We start from the raw sequence: 23,139 nt of genomic DNA on the forward strand, positions 1-23,139 counted from the left end.
GAAGTCCTTCAATGAAGGGTCGCTTCAAACTGTCCAGCAGAACTGAAGTGACTTCAAGCAAGTGAATCCTCATGGAGTATATTTGATAAGTGACATTGGTTGTGACATTGTTCCATTACAGTCTAATTGGAAACCATGATGCAGTCGTCCATGAGTTTTGCTATTAAACTTGACAATAGACTGTTTTTTTAAAAAAACTACAGCTGCCCACCAATCTATAAACAAACCAAAGAAGTACAAATTCGTATTCCATAAGGGTCCCACTGATGTCAGCATAGCACCTGCTTCTGTTCCACTTGATTGAAATAGCCACTTCCTGAACTCCAGAGAGCAAATCTGAGACTTTACTGTCTTAATTTGAAATTCCATGCAATTTTCCACTTCAACTGTGACCACTATTGTCAGATGTATTTGAGTCCTCACTTGCTATTAATGATGGTTCAGCTCCATAAAACAGAGAAAATGATGGTCACGGTTATTTTCTCTGCAAAAATTGTAGTGTGCTGCGCTCTGCAGTGTAGAAATTTAGTCAGAGCTCGTGACTGCAGTGGCTGACAAAGAAGACATTGGTCTAATCTTCAACAAAGCAACCCCGAACCTCCAAGGGACAAATCCAAGCACCTAGGCATCATCAGCAAGTACTTATTCACTCATGGTTCTAACCAAGTTTACATTGGCTGTTATCAAGTCCATTTGGCAGACTTTGTAGACTAGAGAGCAGCACTTTCCCAAGCAGGAGTGCTCCCCACAAGGAATCCTTGGGCCTTCCCAACCCCAGTAACCCCACCCCCCGATTATTGGGGAATCCTGAGAGGCAGTATCCCCCCAATCTTCAGGTATGAAAACACATACTTAATATCAGGGCTCATTGCCCATATGTGGCGAGCCAAGTAGCTGCTGCTGAAGCTCTGCACCTCCAACTGGTGGACCACTATTTTGATGGGTTATGCTATGGTCAAGAAGATGGTGGCAATGCACTCAGATATTTTGTAGCGAGTGGCACTCTTGGAATCTGCTGTTCATCTAGTGAGGAATCAAAGCTATGTTTGTCAGTTGTCTGCTGACCAAGTTCTGATTATCCTCTTTGGGTGGGGATAGGTAAGCATGCTTTCTTTGGGGTTAAGGTGGTTCCACGATAACATGCCTGATGATGGAAGTTTGGAAGCAAGTCTCGGTGGAAGACACAATAATCTGATACCTGAACCAGGCACTGTTGATGGTTGACCATCCAGTGTGGCTCAGTAATGGAACCTGGAGCGTTACATGTATCGAGAGAGAGTGTATACCCCAAATTCGGCAAGCAGAAATTCTACAAGTACAGGTTTCTCAGCAGCTTGGTTTGGAGACTCTTAAAAAGAGATGGGTTTACACAAGTGTCAGACACCCAGCTGAAAAATCTTCAATTTGGCTTGAAACCCACTTCCATTATGGCTCCTATCACCTCCATTTTGGCTTTTCACAAACCTCTAGTCTTTTGGGGATTACTTGTTGATATTCCGGTTTATGAAAGCTTTCTGGAAATTACGACCACCTAGATTCAAGCCTCAAAATTGAGAGCTTCATTTGGTTTTGCAAAAATGAATGTGCTCTACATTCAAACCAATAGCTGCATGTAATCTAAAGTTTCTTTCTTGGAGGGGTTAGGCCATGAAGAGATTTAAACATAAGGATAAGAATATTAAAGTTAAGGTGTTGGGGGGACCAGGAGACAATGTCAGTCAGCAAGGAGAGGGGTGATGGATAAGTGGGACTTAGTGCAGGATAGGACATTGATAGCAGAGTTTTGGATGAGTTGAAGTTTGCAGAAGGTGGAGAATGGGAGGCTAGCCAAGAGAACATTGGAATAGTCGAGTCTGGAGATGAGAAAGGAGTGGATGAGGGTTTCAGTGGTAGATGGGTTGAAGAAGAGGTGGAGGTAGGTGATGTTACGAGGTGGAAGTAGGCAATCTTTGTGATTGGAGAGGATATGAGGTTGCAGGCTCAGGCCAGCACTGAATAAGATGCTGAGATTACGAGCAGTCTGGTTCAACCTGAAACAACGGCTGCTGAGGAGGAATTGAGTCAGTGATCAAGATACTGAGTTTGTGGCAGGGGCTGAAGGTGATTGCTTTGGTCTTCTCAATGTTCAGCTGGAGGAAATTGTGTCTCATTGAAGACTGGATGTTAGACAATCAGTCCAACAGAACAAAGGCAGTGGAGGGATCGAGAGAGGTGGTGGAAATAAAGAGCTGGGTGTCATCAGCATACATGTGGAATCTGACCCATGCCAGCAGATGATGTTGCCAAGGGGCAGCATGGAGATGAGGAAGAGAAGGAAGCTAAGAATGGATTCTTGGGGGGGTCTCCTGAGATGTTGGGCTGAGGGTTGGGAAGAGAAGCTCTGGATACGATGGGACAGCTAAGAGTGGAGTGAGAGCAATCCCACAGGTGCCAGACAACGGAAGAAAGCCATTGGAGAATAATGGTATCATGGCAAATGCTTCAAAGAGTCAAGGAGGATGAGAAGGAGTGGCCATAACTATGGGTGAGTTTATATGGAAGGACAGGTTTAAAGAAGAAAGGAGGGCAGTGAATTCAGAGGAGAGGACAAGAGAATATGAGATGTAGATTGAAATCACCAAGTGCAGAGGCTAAGGGAAGAAAGGAGGAAGATGTCTCCAGGAGAAACTCAGGGTGGGGGCTTGGGGAGGGAGTAGATAACAAAGATTTTAAAGGAGAGGGGTGCTTGAAGGAGGAGAATGCAAAGACACTAAAGTGTGACTTGGTGATAAGGGTATCAAGGGAAGGTGGTAGAAAATATAGCTAAATGGGCAAGGTATTGCCACATGTGAGCTAAGTTTCAGTCAAAGACAGGATGTAAATATCACCCACAGTAACATTGGGGATGGCCAGGGCATTGTTCATGAATGAACAGACATTCTGAAGGGAAATGCAGAGAGGGACAATGATTGTTGATATGCGGGTTGTGGTGGGTGGGGCCAGTGCCTTCAGCTGCCTGGGCCCTAAGCTCTGGAATTCCCTCCATAAATTTCACCACCTCTCTCTTCTCCTTTTAAGTCGCTCCTTAAAACCTACCTCTTTGACCAAGCTTTTGGTCACCTGTCATAATATCTCTCTATGTGGCTTCGCTGAACTGCCATGAGATGTTTTACTATATTAAAGGCGCTATATAAACATAAGGTGGTGTTGTTGTTGAATGGGATGGAAAAGGGGTTGGTGAGGTTAGCCCCCAGTGGATGAGCTGGGCGTGAAGGTAGGCAAGAGGAGGATGGAGCAGTTGGGATTGTTGCTTGTAAGGAGGCAGCAATGGGTGTCTTGACGGGCAAATTGAAGAATGCTGAGAGAGGAATAGAGGGTAATAGTGGATTTAATCAAAAGGGATTCAAGTCTGTGAAAGGAGAGAGAGAAGGCAGAGGAGTAGTGATGGTTTGGGGTAGGGATTAGAAGGGCACAGTGCTGGAGAAGGAAGAAATGAAAGATGGCATGGGAGGCTGATAGGAAGGAATGGTGAGAGGAAAGTGCACGAGAGGCTGAGACAAATAAAAAAAAGGATAAAAGTATTGGGCTCAGGTCCAGGGCAGCTGCCAAAATCCATATATTAGTAACAGTGAACACTTCCCCAAGTCATGTAATTTTGTTCTTCTTTTAGTCTAACGCTGGGAAAACCTTTAACCAAAACATTGATAGCTAACTGGATGGTTGAATGCATCGTGCACTGCCACTATCACAAGATAATTACAGACGAGGAAGACAATTCGACCCATCTTAGCTAATCCATTCAAAATAACTTTAAAGTCCTTCCATTGCTGCATCCAATTGTTCTTAAATGATCCAGGGCCTTTGCCCCCAATCTCTATCCATTTTTTATGTGAAGAATTTCATATCAGTCCTAAATTTGTCTTTTACTAATTTAACCTGTGGCCCCTTGTCCTCACAATTTAATTAAAAATATCTTTCAGACAAAGAGCAAAAAGATAGAATTAAAGGCCATTCTACTTGCTCCACAGCCACATCATGGGCCTCTTTCAGTCAAATGCTTATTGAGGCCACCTGTAAAGCTGCGACATGGAGAATTCCCCACATGTTCATGAAGGACTATTCACTGGACTTCACAAGATCTAAACTTCTGTGGATCCTGTTCTCTCAGCTGGCATTGAAACTCCCTGCAGAGGCCTCCCTCCTCTCAAACCAATGTTGTCCAATATAAATTGCTGACTAGCCACAGGTGTGGCTATGGCAACACCGTTTTAGCCACTTGCAGTAATTTTAGTAGAAAACACCTGACATACGCTCGTACAATACAGGTAAATGTACTTATGTGTATATTTACTTTACAAACATCTACTACCATTCAGTAAATCAAGAAAGTAAAGCATTCACCATGATTGAAAAACACTTACCAATCTGCTTTCCGTCTTGCCATTTTACCAACGCACAAAAAGATTAAAGTACACATATGTATGCGTATACGTGCAAATATGAGTATTGAGATCACATGCCCAAAGATAGTGTCTATTACTCATTTTTATTTACTAATCAGAAATGCAATTAACCACATCTGGATTCCCAATTAGCCACATATGGATGCTATGTGCACTCCTGCAGTGTGTGGAGAATGCTGAAATAAAGATGAAAAATAGATTACTTACCTTGGTAGCATCTTCTTCCTTCTTCAAATTGAAGCATTCTCCATACACTGCATTCCTTTTCATCCTCCCCTACATGCTCTGATAGGGGCTTCCATAACCAAGACAAGGTGTACAACCAAATTAGATTCTGTAGCTATAGGTCAAAATGAACTGATAATCAGGCATGCTGCATCCCAGAGGGTAAGAACAGGAAATCATGTCTTGACAAGGGCATGGTATGTAAATCACATGACTCCCCAACTCGACAAGGGGCGAAATCCTGCAGTGTGTGGAGAATGCATCCATTCAAAAAACGAAGGTCAGTGATCAATCTTGATAGATGGCGTAATAAATCTGACCCTGGCACAGTTGGTGGTGAAGAGTTCTTTATTGAAATGATCAAACCAAGCACAAATTTAAACAATTACAATGCTCAAGCCATGGTTATAAGAACAGAACAAAGTTACCCCGTTCTCTTCTGAGTAGAGATGCTCGACCTGCTCGGGGTTTTCCTTCTTCTTTGTGGCTTCTTCCTCTCCTACTTACCTCTTACAAACACTGTACTGAAACTGGTCTTGTAATTGGTACAAGCCCGACCCTTGCACCTGCAGCCTCAAAATGTGACGTTTTTCCAACATAACAAGGTCAAGGAAGATAAGGTTGATTGGTTGTTAGCTGGATGAGTTTACACTGGAAGGAGATGAGGCCGATCAGCCATGAACTAATCATCAACAACCTAATTTCTTTAAGAGACAGGTACTGTCCAGAGCTACAGCGATTAAGTTAGGACTGGTCGGCTATGAGCAGCTTATCTCAACAAAGCATTCTTAGTAAATTCTTTTTAAGACATTACTGAAGGGTTAAAACTCTAAATTCATGGAAAAGTACAGCTAGTGCCTACGTGAAAAATCATTAACTGAGCAAAACAAGTGATAACCACAAATTGAGTAAACTCAGAACAGTGTGGTTGGAAACTGTTGAAGCAGTTGAAAAACAGGACGTGACGAGGAAGACAGTTAGGAGTTGAGTTGCACCCGGTCTGACACAAATCCAGGAAATAGAGCAAAGCATCAAAAGAACTATTGAGGCCTAGCAACAGTGGGTGACTGGCTAAAGTGGGACTTCCCTAACTTTTACTCCCGCCCCAATCAGTAAAAACAATATAAGAAGACGACATCGTGGCAGGACCTGTTACTGCAGTTGATCACGCAGCCAGAAGCTCGTCTAAAGGGAGAGACTCCAAAGCAATGGACCTTATCACTCTGCATGCCTTGAAGTAGATCCTCGGTAAAATGGTGTATGTATTGTTGAGATCCTTAAATGTCTGCGTGAAGTTGTTGAATCATTAAAACGGAATTTTCTGATCAAAACAACTGAGTAGCTTAAGTTTCTTTAATTGTGTACTGTCTGGATCCACAAATCACTGGAATTTCTGGTTTCCTACAAACCATCAGCGTTTTCATTTAATAACAGAAAGAGAAAGGCTTGCAGCTATATTGTGCCTTATCACACCTCAAAACCATCTCAAAGAACTTCACATACAATGAATTGCTTTGAAGTCCAGTGACTGTAATGTAAATAATTTAGGTGATTTTAGTAATGTGAGTCAATTTAAGGTGATTTAAAGGTAATGTTTGTAGCCAGGATTAACTAATTAGAAAACTAAATACTGGATTAAATATAGCTCTTTTAGGTGCTACAGATAAGCAAGTCGACATACTACCAAGTATCTAATCAATGACATTAGTAAATAAAGATTAAATATAATTTTGTAAAAATAATCATTTTGCCACCATTTGGCAAAGACTGAAAACATTATAGTAGAGACACAATGTACTCCAGTATGGTGTGATAGGGCATTTCCATTTACAGTCCTTCACCTGTTGCATTCCTGAGCTGAGTCATATTACTCTGAGGAAATACTTAAGACATATCCAGCACTTCACCACAAAAGTAAATTGGAGACTATATCAGCCTCAACCATGCTTGCACATCTCCAGTCCAGCTGGTTACCTGGTTTGATTGATGAATGATGTGAGAAAATACAAGAAAGAACCTTAAAAAGATAGAGCTTGATCATCAACAAAAACATTGGCACATGGATTGCACGATGAAATATTAGCATACAAACACCGAACACATTTGTCTGAAATTCCTCTCAGTGCAACTTTAGTGGAGATGGTAACGCATTTGTATTAAACAACTTAACACTTCTGCTAGAATAACAGAAAGGAATTTCAGATGAATACGTTAAGTGTTTGTTTTGCTACCTTTTAAACTAACTTCAAATTATACCTGGTAAAATTCTTCAAATAAGTAATCAGATTCAATGATATTGCAGCATAAATGAAATACTTGTGGCAATACAATGTAAATACGTGAAACATTTTATTTAAAAAAAACATAATTTATTCTGATAAATGTATTCCATCATTTGAATTCCAACCCTCTGCTGCATTCCGAGGAAATGTCACTTGTTTGTCTTTCCTGTATCTGAGTTTTTCAGCATTGCATATATATTTATATATATGGGAAAGCAGACTAAATTATTTTGCAACAATGCTAGACGCAGTGCAGCACAACTCCATACTCTTAGTAATAATAGAAAAACAAAGCACTATGACAAGAATACAAATGAATGGTTGACAAGTTCAGATAATTTCACTTAAAATTTCCAATTTGGTATCCTGCTGTAAGAAAAATCTACAATCACTGACCCATTGTAGTGGCCTGACATAGTCAATCCTTTGCACCCTGAATGTCATTTGAATTTCCAGTGCAGTTAGATATTTTTTTCCTTAAGTTAGCAATTTCCTCATTTCTTTTCTGTAGGTCAAAAGAAATTCGACCAATTCTTCCAATGAGATCATTCACTTGTGGTTCTAGGAGAGAGAATTCCTTTTTGAGGTTGTAAACTTTAGGTTTAAGGTCATTGGCAAACATGATTGCCTTAATAAGTTTAGATCGACTATTTTCCAGACTATAAAGTCTGTCTGAAAGTTTGTTATCTTCAGCCTTCAATTCGGTAAACTTCTTCTGTAGAAGCTCAATTTTGTCTGTATTTCCAGACACCAAATTCTTAAGTTGTGTGACTCTTTCGACACTGGTTGCAATTAAGTCCCCTATTTTATGGATGGCAGTTTTCTCTACATTAGTCACCTTGTTTTCAAGTTCATGCAACGAATCTTTCAGTGAACTAATATCTGAATCCAGGCCAGATATCCGCCTAATGTCAGTTCTGACACCAGAAAGTTTTGTGCTGACATCATTTGATATGTCAACTGTACTCTTTTCTATCCTTTCAATGGTATCAGAAAGAGAAACTAATTTTTCATGTAACTCATTTCTTTTCTCCGTGATGCTGGATGACCATGTCTTCATTTTCATGATTTCCGTCTGCAGATCTTCCACTTGTTTCAGCAGTGAATGGTCTTTAAGTTTGTCCACAATTTCTTGTGCACTTTTACACTACACAGACAGAGAAACAAGTTGCTTCAGTGGTGATACATTAAATAAAAAATTGAAAATTCACTAACTTACTTTATGAATATTTGTTTTTTTCTTATATAAACACTAACAATGATATAGCACCATTTCACCTCTCTCAGGAACATCTCAAAATGTGTTAAAATACAATGAATTACTTTGAAATGTAGTGACTGTTATTATGTAGGCAAACTCAGCATCCATTTTACAGGCAATAATGAAATAAACAGTAATGAAATAAATGACCAGTTAATCTGTTTTTGGCTTGCGTTGGTTGATGGAGGAATATTGGCAGGGAGAGCACCTTGCTCTTCTTGAGCTTTCTTGCCTTGAGATCTTTAAAATCCATCTTAATTGCAAGTACAAGCACACTAACTTGATTTGTCATCTCAGCAGAAGGACACCTCTGACGATGTAGCATCCCACTGTACTGGAATGTCAGCCTAGATCATGCACTTAATTCTAGAGTCTGACTCCTTAATGTGAGAGGGCTACCAACTGAGCCAAGCTGACACACATTCAAGTTATATAAATAGTATACTGCTGCCAAAGAATTAGATGTCAAAACACATTTTACTCTACAGCTGCCTTTGTGGATTATACTTACATGATGTGCCATCTTATTAATTATGGAATTACCGACTCAAAGCATTTTTGACTAGCAGTAAAACTGAGATCGTGCTATTATACACAAATTGTTAATTATACATTTGCTCAAATAAAATCTCTGTGTAAAGATATACAATGGAGTCCATAAAATCAGCTATTCACAAATTTCTAAACAAGCCATTTCTTATTCTTATCCATATTTTAGGTAATTTTATGTCACAATGCAGCCCGTTTTAGGTCATAATATCCTAGGTTACAGAATGTCAACAAACCTCATATTAACCAATAATTTTGTCACTCAAAACAGATGTGCATTCTTGACTTGGTCATTTAGTCTTTAAATCCAGGCTACAACCTGCACATCTAAATATTTCACCCATCTCATTCCAACACCTTAGCTTCTCTTTGAATTCTCAATTATGTTGCATTACCGCAGCACTCAGCATCAGGTAGCAGTCGGGAGCAGTGGTAAGGGGCTAAGCCGAGGGAAAAAAGTGCCCCACTGAACATCGTAAGCCAATATTTGAAGCTGTTGGTCCATTTGGCTAGATTTCTAGATTGGCATATTTGCGTTTGGGCTCTCAAGGAGAGAACACTATGAGCAGCAAATACAATAGACTAGAATGGAGGAAGTGTCTGTTAGATAAAGGACTCAAGCGCAGAGCTTGTATTAGCTGTGGTGTGTGAAGCACGGATAAGGGAAACCCATTCAAAAATTCAATTCTAGAGATATTAACGGTGAGGCCTGGGAGAGTGCTACTTTGCATGCACCAAGCATATACACACGCTGCATAGCATGGTACATATATGCCTGTTCATATGCAATACCTTTTCCAGTTTTGGAGGAAATCAGAGTATGTGCGTGTAAAATGCCCAGCATGGGTGAGCCATTGTTATTCAATGTACTTTCAATCATATTGGCTATGTAAGGGTAACAGGGGGATAAGAGCAAGATAATATTGGAAGAATGAACCAAATACAATCAGGACTCTCTACTCAAGCTAAATACTTCATTTCAACATGATATTCTCTTCATTAGCTCAGCTGAAAATTGTTGGAGCTCACCTGTCTAAGGCAAGCCAATCTAAGTGACAGGTAGCCCTGGGATTCAGGCATTCAATCTTCTGGATAAGTTAAAGTTCAAGCACTTGAGGTACTGGGTTACTTATGATGTAATTACATTCACATCAGAACACTTTTAGAAAGTAAACAAATGTCGAATGTGATACACCAGCAAATAGTGGCAAAATGTTCCATGGTGTTTGCAATCAAACAAGGATTTACCACCAACTATTGAATAAATGCGAATACAGAACCAAAACACAATTGCAGAAAACAATTTTTTTTAAAAAGTGACACTTTCTGAGAAAAGGATTAAACAAATAGAAGATAATTCAAGACATCCACCCATTCTGAAGACCATTGTAGTGCTATGCTGCTCCAATGTGCTGCGCATGAAGTGGTAAAATCTGGATTTGATTGTTGATTCCTCGTACATGGAGTTCCCAATGCTGATAGGGGAGATTCAAATGAGGTCCAAAGCTGCCTCAAAAGAAGTGAAATCATAAAAGTGGTTTGATTTTAGTGTTTTCTTTACAATTACTTTAAGCTCATTTCCTGTTAAGGCATCAATGCAAAATATTCAGTGCATATATCATTGCTGTTTTTAAACCAATTAGCAATAAATATTACTTGACTAATAATGGAAAGAACATGAGTTCAAATCCCACCATGCCAGTTTCAGAATTTGAATTCAGTTTAAACAAAATCTGGAAATAAAAAGTTGGTATCAGTTAAAGTGACCATGATGCTGTTGGATTGTTGTAAAAACCCAACTAGTTCACTAATATCCTTTAAGGAAGGAAACCTGCCGTCCTTACCCGGTCTGGACTATATGTGACTCCAATCCCACGCCAATGTGGTTGACTCTTAACTGAAGTGACCTAGCAAGCCACTCAGTCAGGACAACTAAGAATGGGCAATAAATGGAGGCCTTGCCGTTAATGCTCACATCCAGAGAATGAACGAATAAAAAAAAAGCGAATGTGCACTGCAAAATTAATCTTGTATTAAACTTGAAACACCACAAACTGCATGCAAATTATACATTATTTATCACATTTTGTGGAAACTTGTGGTCTCTTATATGATGTAAAAATGTCACCAGTAGCATTCTTCCAAAACAATGTTTAAAAAGGTACAAAAACAGAAACTGCTGGAAACAAAAAGCAGGTCAACAGCATCTGTGGAGAGAACAGACAAGTTAATTTTTTGGGTGTACCTCTACATTAAAACTAAAAAAAATGTAAAACTGAACAGTATTTAGACCAAAACAGAACAAAGGGAAAGAGTAGGAAAACAAAACAAAACCACAATACATGACAGTGGAAGTTTGGGTAGAATGGCCTGTATTTCTTTATTCAAAGAAATTAAGCAGCTGAAAGGAAATTCTGTCTACTCTCCATCTACTGATTCTTGTACCCTTCAGACCTGGCTCGGTAGCACTCTTGCCTGTGACTCAAAAGGAGTTCAAGCCCCACTCCAGAGACTTTAGCACATAATGTTGGCTGACTCTTGCTGGACTCCGAAGTTTTCCATCAAAGGATTCCCTGAAATTCCCAACCAGAAACCATACATTGTTGCCAAAAGGAAGATTGTAATATTCACTGTTCCAGTGCTTAGTATTTTGTCTGTTAATTCCAGAGACTGGTTTAATTCCTGGAGACCATTCTAACTGCTGGACAAGGGCAGGTAAGAACTCTGAAGAAATTGTCTGTTACAAATCTCTGTTTGTTACACTCAGGCATTAGTCGAATTTGTTGTTTTCATAATTCCACCTGATTTTGGCAATAAATTTGATTAATTGTTTCAATTTGTTGAATCTGCGGCATTTGTTGATTATTTTCTGACTGTCGGTGAGTGTGAGAGTGCAAAATGAAATCTTGCTGAATCTAGTAGGGATATCACAGCTATGATAGAGGTTAATACTGGCACGTATGCACTCTGCAGGGGCACAAAGTGAAAAGCCACAGCTTTCAAATCTGAAGGGATCTAGACACTTACAGAAACTATCAGGCCGCTTATTAAATGAGAAAATGGGACAAAAGACCCAGTCGCCACATTTGCTATTTCTGCTATGATAATGTTATAAATAATAGAGCGCATGAATAAGAGCTGCTCTGGGAGCATCACCGACAATAATAAGTGATTTCTGGTACTTTTAATCAACAGAAATGATCCATTATTACTCTACTAATAGCTGATTTACAATTTTAATGGTTATAGTTTTTTCCTTGCTAGAACATATCTGACAGAACAGATTGCACATGGCTTTCAATCTCGTAGAAATACAGCACATTTCGCAGCCAGCAAACTGATATGTAGACTACACAATATTTACTCACAAATGACAAAATCAAAAGCCAGTTCCATAGGTCCTCTTCACTACTGGATAAAACAATAAAACCAAACAAAATCCTCCTTAGGATTCTACTCATTATAAAAAAAAATCCAAATTTACCTTTTAGCAGAAGTTACATTTTTTTCTCTCTCGTGTGAATTATTATGACACTACTTCCCCAGAATGCTTAGCAGTCAGCACTTTGACATAGCATCTCTGGTTGTTGAATGGTTGTGGAAGAATATGTGTGGTTATTACAGGAAGCCGAGATGGTATGTTTTATTTTATTTTGGTTCAGTGAGTTCAAGAGTGAATGGCTGAATGAGTCCATTTATTCAGCAAATAGAGAAGAAACAGGGAGAGTAAGAAAATTACAATCAAATCAGGGGTTTAGTGTGAAGGACAGAAAAGGTCTAGTTATTCAGTTTGTATGGACAGGAAATTGGGACACTGAGAATTGCTACGGTTACTGCAAGTGCTCAGTGGTGCTAACAACAAGTGCACAACTAGTTGGTTTTCTTTTTCAATTGATGGTTTGTGTGGAAGTAGTGCCGGTTCTCAGATAAATTCTATGTCTCACTATGTAATATGTCGGTTAAGAAATATTTCCACAAGTGCCATGCACTGGATACTCACAAGTGTGTCGTGGTTAACCCCATGAGTGAAGGTACTGTTTGTATTGCATGGCTGGCCTTGACAGGAGTACTTTTCTGAATTTCTGCTCCCAGCGGAGAATCTCGCCCACTGGGAGTGCATATCAGAAATTTATACACACATTGCACGTGATTTTCTGACCATATTTGGTTGAAAAATTATGGGCAGCATGCATCTGAATTTCTGATATACACACGCCAACAGTGATTTTAATACAAATATTTTTATAGCCCAAAAAAAAACTGCTAAAAGGTGCTTTGTAATGTCTCACGCCTGTGTATACAGACCTGAATGGATAACATAAGTGATACATGCTTGTGTGTTATATCTGCACATTGAATAAATATCATATCCAATATTTATCCAAAATATTTTCTGTTTAAACAGTGAACACATTTTAATAGAAAATAGTTTTTTGTTATATTAGTGTAAAGCATAGATATCATCGCAACTTTGCTGGCTCTGAAGTGGCCGCATGAATATCTGTGGGATCACGTACAACTTTGCAGTCACTAATTCTTAAATTATTCTTTAATAAATTACTTTATCTTTCTACTATATTTCCTTTCTCATTGTATCTATAGGGACTTTCCTCACCCAAGGGAAAAGGCTGTACAATTCCTCCCCCGTCTCTGCTAATGCCTACCCATTGTTGATGACTAACTCGTTCCCCATGGTACCTTGGTTGACTGCAGAACCTTAAGCGTCTCAGGCTTTGCGCCCATAGGCTGTGGTTTAATTTGGAAGCGCCTGTAGCTGATATTCTGCAGTAGTAACACTGGCATGGTGCAGGGGCTGGGTGTAGTATGCAGTAGGTCCTTAAATGCAGTAACAATCTCGGTGCCATGTAGCATTGGGAATTTGGAGTCGGGGCCCAAAACATTCCGTGATTTTGGCGCCTCAAAATACACCGCAGAATTTCTCCCCTGGTGTTTTTTTTTCCTTGCACTCTACGTTTTGTGACCAGGGCTTGCTCTGATTCAGCTCCTGCTCAGTGCAGGACTGTACCCGTGACCCTGTGTCTACTTGTGATCAGTATCGGGCATAAGCTGATAGTTGATAGCTGATAATTTTCTCAGACTTCTCCCACTTTTTGGAGCAGTGCACCCTCTCCATACCCGGCGACTCGGTGTCCTCTCTGTGTCCTTGGTGATCAGGGATCCCCTTTGTACCCTGGGTAGGCTGCCGCAGAATCTTCTCGCATGCCACAGAATTTCTTTGAGCTTGTTGAAGAAATGAGTCTGAAGGTACTGCAGAATGCTATTAGTCCTAGATTTGGAGAAGTTGTGTTTAATATGTTGTTGCGCAGAGGGAGTGGTTTTCCTTAGCTTTTTAAAAAAAAAATTCTCCAAATATTTTGTAAGTAAAAATGCCTTTTACTTAATAATGCCAATTAAGACACGAAGTGGCTTTGTTCCAAAGTATAATGGCTTTATTAAGAAGTAACAATAAGTTTAAGAGATTAACATACAAGAATACAACACTAGATAGATCAATACAACCTGATGCAATGTGGTCACTCACCAAAGTCTCGGTGTGCACCCCGATGATCTTGATAGTTAGACAGACAGTCCTGCCTCGAGAATTCTGACCAGTCATCAGAAAGCACTTTTTGTATATATGTTTTAAACACAAAGAGCTCTGTATGAATATCCCATCAACCATCCTCCCTGTGGTGTGGGGCTGTCACCTCCTTACCCTCCATTCACATCTCACGCTGATGTGCGCATGCCTCGGGATGGTATAAAACTCTCCATTCAGGAAGGATGCTTCCCTTTCACACTGATAACCAAAGAAGGCACCAGTCAGTGTATGATTGCTTTGAGAAGGGTCTAGCACAACCCTTATCTCCACACTAAGGTGATAACGTCCCGTTTGACTTGTACTGCCGAGAAAACAAGTCTTGAGGACATTGCCAGGTGCCATTATTTATGTAAAGGGCCTTTCTTTTGATCAAGGCTGCACAAAGCCTGTTGGGATAGAAAGCAAGGAATCTTACAACACCAGGTTATAGTCCAACAGTTTTATTTGAAAATCACAAGCTTTCGGAGGCTTCCTCCTTCGTCAGGTAAGGAAGGAGGAAGCCTCCGAAAGCTTGTGATTTTCAAATAAAACTGTTGGACTATAACCTTGATGTGGAGATGCCGGTGATGGACTGGGGTGGACAAATGTACAGAGTCGTACAACACCAGGTTATAGTCCAACAGCTTTATTTTATCTGTAATCACCAGACAGATTTAATCTTTCCAACTGCCCGTTATTACCCCTCGGCAGAGAGATAATTACAGCAATCAAAGGAGTGGATGGTGTTCAGACAGGTTTAGTCTGGGACACCTTACATTTAAGAATACTGAATACACACGGGGTCAGATAACAAAGACAGGGAGAGAGAGAGAGAGAGAGAGAAACTTTTTTTCGCTGGTGGGGTTACATGTAGCGTGACATGAACCCAAGATCCCGGTTGAGGCCGTCTTCATGGGTGCGGAACTTGGCTATCAATTTCTGCTCGACGATTTTGCGTTGTCGTGTGTCTCAAAGGCCGCCTTGGAGAACGCTTACCTGAAGATCGGAGGCTGAATGTCCTTGACTGCTGAAGTGTTCCCCGACTGGGAGGGAACCCTCCTGTTTGGCGATTGTTGCGCGGTGTCCATTCATCCGTTGTCGCAGTGTCTGCATGGTCTCGCCGATGTACCATGCTCCGGGGAATCCTTCCCTGCAACGTATGAGGTAGACAACGTTGGCCGAGTCACAGGAGTATGAACCATGTACCTGGTGGGTGGTGTCCTCTTGTGTGATGGTGGTATCTGTGTCGATGATCTGGCATGTCTTGCAGAGGTTGCCGTGGCAGGGTTGTGTGGTGTCGTGGACGCTGTTCTCCTGAAAACTGGGTAATTTGCTGCGAATGATGGTCTGTTTGAGGTTGGGTGGCTGTTTGAAGGCGAGTAGTGGAGGCGTGGGGATGGCCTTAGCGAGGTGTTCGTCATCATCGATGACATGTTGAAGGCTGCGAAGAACATGGCGTAGTTTCTCCGCTCCACTCTAACGCAAGCCCATGGAAACCTCACAATGCTCCACTTTTCCAGCTTCCACCCTAACCACGTCAAAGAGGCCATCCCCTATGGACTGGCCCTGCGAACACACAGGATCTGCTCAGATGAGGAGGAACGCCATGGACACCCTCGTAAGAACGGGAACTGACGCTCGACTCGTCGATCGACAGTTCCGACAGGCCACAGCGAAAAATCGCATAGACCTCCTCAGAAGACAAACACGGGACACAACCAACAGAGTACCCTTCGTCGTCCAGTACTTCCCCGGAGCGGAGAAACTACGCCATATTCTTCGCAGACTTCAACATGTCATCAATGACGACGAACACCTCGCTAAGGCCATCCCCACACCTCCACCACTCACTTTCAAACTGCCACCCAACCACAAACAGACCATCGTTCGCAGCAAATTACCCAGCTTTCAGGAGAACAGCGTCCACGACACCACACAACCCTGCCACGGCAACCTCTGCAAGACATGCCAGATCACTGACACAGATACCACCATCACACGAGAGGACACCACCCACCAGGTATATGGCTCATACTCCTGTGTCTCGGCCAACGTTGTCTACCTCATACGTTGCAGGAAAGGATGCCCCAGAGCATGGTACATCGGCGAGACCATGCAGACACTGCGACAACGGATGAACGGACACCGCGCAACAATCGCCAGACAGGAGGGTTCCCTCCCAGTCGGGGAACACTTCAGCAGTCATGGACATTCAGCCTCCGATCTTCGGGTAAGCGTTCTCCAAGGCGGCCTTCGAGACACACGACAACGCAAAATTGTCGAGCAGAAATTGATAGCCAAGTTCCGCACCCATGAGGACGGCCTCAACCGGGATCTTGGGTTCATGTTACGCTACATGTAACCCCACCAGCGAAAAAAAGTTATCTGTTTTTAATACAACGGGTCATTCTCTCTCTCTCTCTCTCTCTCTGGCTTTTGGGTTCCTCTCTCTCTCCCTCTCTTGTCTTTGTTATCTGACCCCGTGTGTATTCAGTATTCTTAAATGTAAGGTGTCCCAGACTAAACCTGTCTGAACACCATCCACTCCTTTGATTGCTGTAATTATCTCTCTGCCGTGGGGTGATAACGGGCAGTTGGAAAGATTCTGTAATCGCCAGACATTGTTCTCTGACTATATATGCGATTCTTTTATGGAAACCCTTCTTCACTCACCTGATGAAGGAGCTAAGCTCCGAAAGCTTGTGATTTAAAATAAAGCTGTGGGACTATAACCTGGTGTTGTACGACTCTGTACATTTGGACTATAACCTGGTGTTGTAAGATTCCTTACATTTGTCCACCCCAGTCCATCACCGGCATCTCCACATCATGATAGAAAGCAGATAATCCTTTGTTCACAGCAAAGTGCTGGACTACATACATTTGACTTAAAACCAAGTTTATAATAATAAAGTACGCTGGATTAAAGCTTTTCTTACATATTTAATGAAAGTAAACCATTTATGTAATGAGATGTTTGGGTTACTTTTTGATTTCTCAAAGGAAATTTCAACTTTTTCTTTGGTGTCTAAAGCAGCAAAATTGTTCCAGTGTTGAATGTGGCCAGACAGTAGAGTGACAACTTAATGCAGTCCTGTGAAAACATGATGTGGACATTTACCTGAGGAAGGAGGAAGTCTCCGAAAGCTTGTGAATTTAAAATAAAATTGCTGGACTATAACTTGGTGTTGTAAAATTGTTTACAACTGTGAAAACATGGCATTAAGTGATGACAATCTCTGTATAAACTACTGTAGTCAGTTATACATCATTGTGCATTGAGTAAATAGTTGTGGCAGCTTCAGGCATAATTAACAGGAATAATTTGTGAGTATCTAAAAATTCTTCCAGAAAGCAATCTGGATTGAGTTTGGAAATCCGACAGATACAACTGACTTGTAAAAGCTTTGCTGACGATACAGGTTGTATTACTAAATAGAATGATTGATGTGTACTATTAAAAGTTGCAAAAACTGTGCAATAGTTAGTGTTAATGTAGCCTGTTTTTGCAAAGGTGTTGTGCCAATTCAATGCTTGTGAAGAGTTTGCTGGGTGGCATCATTGTGCAAGTTATTAACATTACAGTGCTTATTTAGAATAGGTCTCACACAAACACTGAGGAAGTCACTGGGTCATTCGCTACACATAGTGAGATGCCATTATTCACTGCAAAGGACAGCACCACAACAGGCAACCATATACTAACTATATAATATCCCCACTCCCTAATGAAGGTTTCACGAATGTTTTCTCCAACTTGTCTTCTTACATTTTTCTTTAATTTAAAAAAAATGTTCACTCTTCATTTTGAACTCCTATGTTCTTTTATTGTAACATATATTCATTTACTTACATCACATCAATAGAAGCAATGGAAGAGAAATGGGTTGGACAGAAATAATAAAACCAGGCTATAAAAATGCAAGAAATAAATCAGCATCAGGTTCAATTCCAAGATATCTGACCCCTGATGTTATTTAGTACATTAAGGTTCCTGAATTGGTTTCTTGATTTAAAGTTCAATAACTAATTTTGATTTAAAAGTGGAAAGTGGAAAATACACAACATTTTTGATTCATTATTTTATTCAAATCTGGAAAGAAGTTGAATATGTTTAATCGTTGCTGTAACTAGTAGGGTGCCGCAAGGCCTCAGCTATTTACAATCTATATTAATGACTTAGATGAAAGGACCAAGTGTAATGTATCTGAGTTTGCTGACGATACAAAGCTAGGTGGGAAAGTAAGCTGTGAGGAGGACACAAAGAGTCTGCAAAGGGATACAGACAGGTTAGGTGAGTGGGCAAGAAGGTGGCAGATGGAGTATAATGTGGGGAAATGTGAGGTTATTCACTTTGGTAGGAAGAATTAAAAAAACAGAATATTTTTAAATGGGGAGAAACCATTAAATGTTGGTATTCAGAGAGACTTGGGTGTCCTCATACAAGAAACACAGAAAGTTAGCATGCACATCATGTACAGCAAACAATTAGGAAGGCAAATGAAATGTTGACCTTTATTGCAAGGGGGTTGGGGTACAAGAGTAAGGAGGTCTTGCTACAATTGTATAGGGCTTTGGGGAGACCACATCTGGAGTACTGTGCACAGTTTTGATCTCCTTATCTAAGGAAGGATATATTTGCCTTCGAAGGTTCACTAGATTGATTCCTGGGCTGAGAGGGTTGTCCTATGAGGAGAGATTGAGTAAAATGGGCCTATATTCTCTGACGTTTAGAAGAATGAGAGGTGATCTCATTGAACCATATAAGATTCTGAGAGGACTTGACAGGGTAGATGCTGAGAGGTTGTTTCCACTGGCTGGGGAGTCTAGAACTAGGGGGCATAGTCTCAGGATAAGGGGTCAGCCATTTAAGTCTCAGATGAGGAGGAATTTTTTCACTCAAAGGGTTGTGAATCTTTGGAATTCTCTACCCCAAAGGGCTGTGAATGCTGAGTCATTGAGTATGTTCAAGGCTGAGTTAGATAGATTTTTGGACTCTAGGGGAATCAATGGATATGGGGATCAGGCAGGAAAGTGGAGTTGAGGTCGAAGATCAGCTATGATCTTATTGACTGGTGGAGCAGGCTCGAGGGGCCGTATGGCCTACTCCTGCTCATATTTCTACATTCTTATTCTTGTCACATTTTAGCACAGCACAAAATCACAATCACTGACCCAAAAGTCAAAGTCTTCTTATTCAATAAAGATAGAAATTGCTGGAAACACTCAGGCAGCAACTCGGGAGAGACGAAGGTAGGGTTAACGTCCAGGATTTTGGACCCAGATGCTGCCTGATCTGCTAAGCATTTCCAGCATTTTCTGTTTTTATTTCAGAGTTCCAGCATCAGCAGTATTTTATTTTTTCTTATTATTCAAAACATAGTATATATTAACGGTGAACCTGTTTAACATCTACTACGTAGAAAAAGGAAATTCAATCCCTGAAGAGTTAAGATAAATTTGTGTTTATATTCTGCCTTTTTCATGGAACGTTTCAAGTTAAATTAGATAAAGAAGCTATTAAATATAAGGACACCCCTCACAGCTCACTGCACTTGAATTTCCCTAAAAGGCATGGTTGCAATTTCACAAACTAGCTGCTAGTCACAACAAACACATATCCTTCAAATTGTTGCTAATGCTTCATTCAGCTGCGGTATTATCACTGATGTAGAATCGTTAATGTACCTATTCTATCATTAACAATGTGTGAAAACAAACATTATGATTTATTTATTTTTTTAAATTACAAAAATACTTGTGCCCATGCCTCTCACCTTGGAACTGAACCAGCACAGCAACTCGCACTTGTCTAATTCCAACCACTTGCATCTATTTTTAGATAGCATGCTGTACTGCAGGTAAATGAAAGGGTTAATCATGTCAGTTCTGAATCACTGTGGATGCTATTCCATAATTACATAAGGCAACCATTTAATATTTTTCTAACTTGATATGTTAAATCAAGTCAGAATATTAATTCCCACATAGGACTTTTAAAAGCTAGTCAAAGACTCTAATTTCTAACATCTGTAATGTCTTCTGCTGCATATTTGCATTAGTCCAATACAATCTTTTGTGTTGCACCAGTACCAAACATGCATCTTAATGCTGCTCATCTTGCAGAAGTTGGAAATGTCCTGTTGTTTCTTTTACCAGCAGTTGAAGTCCAATAATCAGCACTTGGTGCAGATGTTTAAGTTTGCATCAATGGAATTCTGCTTTCCCCACTGAAAAGCAAAGCTGGAAGGCAGCAAAACAGTGACATGCAGTCTAATTGAGCATTGACTTTAATTGTAGAATGCTTCTTCTGAACTCTGCCCTTCTTTCTCAGTTCTATTGTGTCCCATTACAGTAACTTTCATGGCATTCAGATTATTTACTGACTTTTAAATCACATCATCAGACTGTAATACTTCCAGTTCTTTTTTTAGATCTAGTATCTCAGTTATGACTTTTAGCATATTGTCCTCCAAATTAAACATCTGGACTGTCAGGTCATCCATTTTCTTTTCAGCGCTAAGGAGCTCACTGGATACTTTAAGGATAGAGTGAACACCAACATCAATTGAGGGAAGGTGTTCTTCGCATTCTTTAAGTTTAGGTTCATACTCAGTCAGTTTTTCTACTAAATCTGTATGTTTTGAAATCAAACTGTTCTGTTGTTCGGTCAATTTCTCAATGGTTCTTGTATTCCAGTTTGCTTGCTTCTCAAGGCCGCCGATATCCTCTTCTTCTTGTCGCTTGATTGCCTTTGTATTTCTCATAGTACTAACTTCTAAATCTTCCATCTTTTCACTGAGCTCCTTCACACCTTGTTCAACTGTGTTAATTTCTGATGAAATTTTGTTATGCATGTTCTTAGACTCTGACTTCAGGTTTGCAATCTCACTGTTTATTTCATTTAAGCTTTGTTTCCAGGTGTCTGAAATATTTTGAAAGTTCTTATTTATATTCTGCATTTTTCTTGCTATTGTCTGTTCTTTACTCTGTACGCTATTCATATTGCTACGCAGCTCTGACATCTCCTGTTCAAAGAGGGTCATGACCGAACTAGATGATAGCGCTTTCTGCAGGACCTCTTCTGATGATTCCAGCTGCATCCACAACACAAAACAGGTGCAGATCTACTTAATCATCTATAAAAATTTGACCAAATTTATTCTGAAATAATTAGAAAATGTACTTGTTGCTAATCGGCAGACCTCTTTTTTGAAACTTGAATTCAAGACATTGTCCTAGAACTTTGTTTGGGCTCATTTTCGGGCACGGAATTTCACACGCCAGAAGCCAGAGGGCCAAGGCTTGTCTGAAATTGGGCCTAGGGACTCATCTTAATATTTCCGGTGAGCTGAGGGCACCTGTTGGGCCTCCAGAGGCAGCTCACCAGTCTTCTGAGCTCCAATTTGGGTTAGCTGCCACACTGGCAGTGGCCCTTAGGTAAGTCCTGGGAAGGGAACAGAAAGGGGACAAACGTAGGCCAACAGCAGCTGATAGTTGTGCATGGGTACAGGGAGGAGCACAGTGCTCATGTTTTTGGTGCCAGCCGCCAATGGTGCCTTTAAGGACCGCTGGTTAGGCCACAGAAGGAACAAAAAAAAAGCGAAGCAGGAACCTATTCCTCACATCGCTGACCAATTCCTCAGAGGGGTCTAAAACATAGAAGTAAAGTTCTCCGGAACTGTTTTTCAAAGGACTTTAATTTATTAGAAATAATTCAACAATTCAGTATGTGTCAGAGGTAAGTGGCCAATAAATGTGCACACCAAGTATCGTTCATATGAGTATACTGCAGCACAATTTTGAAACGATATTAAAAGGACTGTCACAACAAGATTTTTGGAAGCATTGGACTAAAGTATAAAAGAGACCAATGCTCACAAAATCCCGTGAAAAATAGTTAGAAATGTTCAAAAAGTAATCCAGTGCGATGAGAGGAATATATACTGTTGTTGCATGCAGGAAAATTCCAGGTTCCTTGGCCTGCCATTTTTGAACATCCGAACTCTCACATTATTATGCTTAAACAAACACTAACATTACAGTAATAATATTACTAAGAGGTCAGGGCTAGCTTTATTACTACAACATTAACCCTACACTACAAAAACAAACATAGGTGGTGCAGTGGATTAGATAGTGACCTTTCACTTATGGGACCTGGGATTAAATTCAGCCCAGCCCAGAGATGAAAGCCTATATACATTAATTACTACCTTAATTTTCTTATCTCTGCTAACTGGAGAGGTCCACTGGGAAATTAGTTTGGATAGTCTCAATCTAGTTCCTAGTAGGCAGTGGCCAACAGCACAAATGTGCCCCAAAGTTGACACTTATTGGCACCAAATTGGCTAATTCACTCAGGCAGCCCACAAGCTAGCTGGTGCTGGAAAAGGGAAAATGACTGCTCCTCCTCTGAGTTTGGAGCCGAGGCACATTTTTGGGACAGAGTAGAGGGATCTTTATTCTATGTAAAACTACTTTGCATCTTTTTCTACGTTAACTATTCTTGACAAACGAGTGTCTGATGCTCCTCGGTGCAAGAAAAGGGCTATATTTGTAACAAATAAAGCCTACTATGTTATTTCTACTATTTATTTCCTTTTTTTAAAAAAAGGATATAACTTCAAGTACTTTTTCTATCCTTCAGTTCCAACAACCATTTTGATGATGGGGAAGACATTGAAAGGTTTGCCTTTGATTGGTTGAAAAATAATTCCAAAGGCTAGCTTTTCAGCCAATTGAATGCCAGAACTGTAATAAATGAAATGATTTCATAATATACACAGCCAGACCAAG

The 23,139-nt window shown here is 40.4% G+C and overlaps 1 protein-coding gene across 3 annotated transcripts in view; it reads right to left on the reverse strand.

Moving 5' to 3' along the window:
• Nucleotides 1-6,374: 6,374 nt before the first annotated feature.
• ikbip (IKBKB interacting protein) overlaps nucleotides 6,375-23,139 on the reverse strand; it is a 30,107-nt gene continuing 13,342 nt past the window's right edge. Inside the window, exons 3-4 of one of the 3 annotated variants that reach the window (XM_068004857.1) lie at nucleotides 10,131-10,265; nucleotides 6,375-8,096 (exon numbers count right to left, since the gene is read on the reverse strand). In XM_068004857.1, coding sequence (XP_067860958.1) covers nucleotides 7,368-8,096; nucleotides 10,131-10,265 — 864 coding nt within the window. In that variant the 3' untranslated portion in view covers nucleotides 6,375-7,367. Of the gene's footprint in view, nucleotides 8,097-10,130; nucleotides 10,266-18,175; nucleotides 21,438-23,139 lie in introns of those variants that run through there. The other 2 variants (XM_068004858.1, XM_068004859.1) reach the window with 2 other exon arrangements.

The sequence above is a fragment of the Heptranchias perlo genome, chromosome 24 (genome assembly GCF_035084215.1).
Source record: "Heptranchias perlo isolate sHepPer1 chromosome 24, sHepPer1.hap1, whole genome shotgun sequence".
In the NCBI taxonomy this organism is placed as follows: domain Eukaryota; kingdom Metazoa; phylum Chordata; class Chondrichthyes; order Hexanchiformes; family Hexanchidae; genus Heptranchias; species Heptranchias perlo.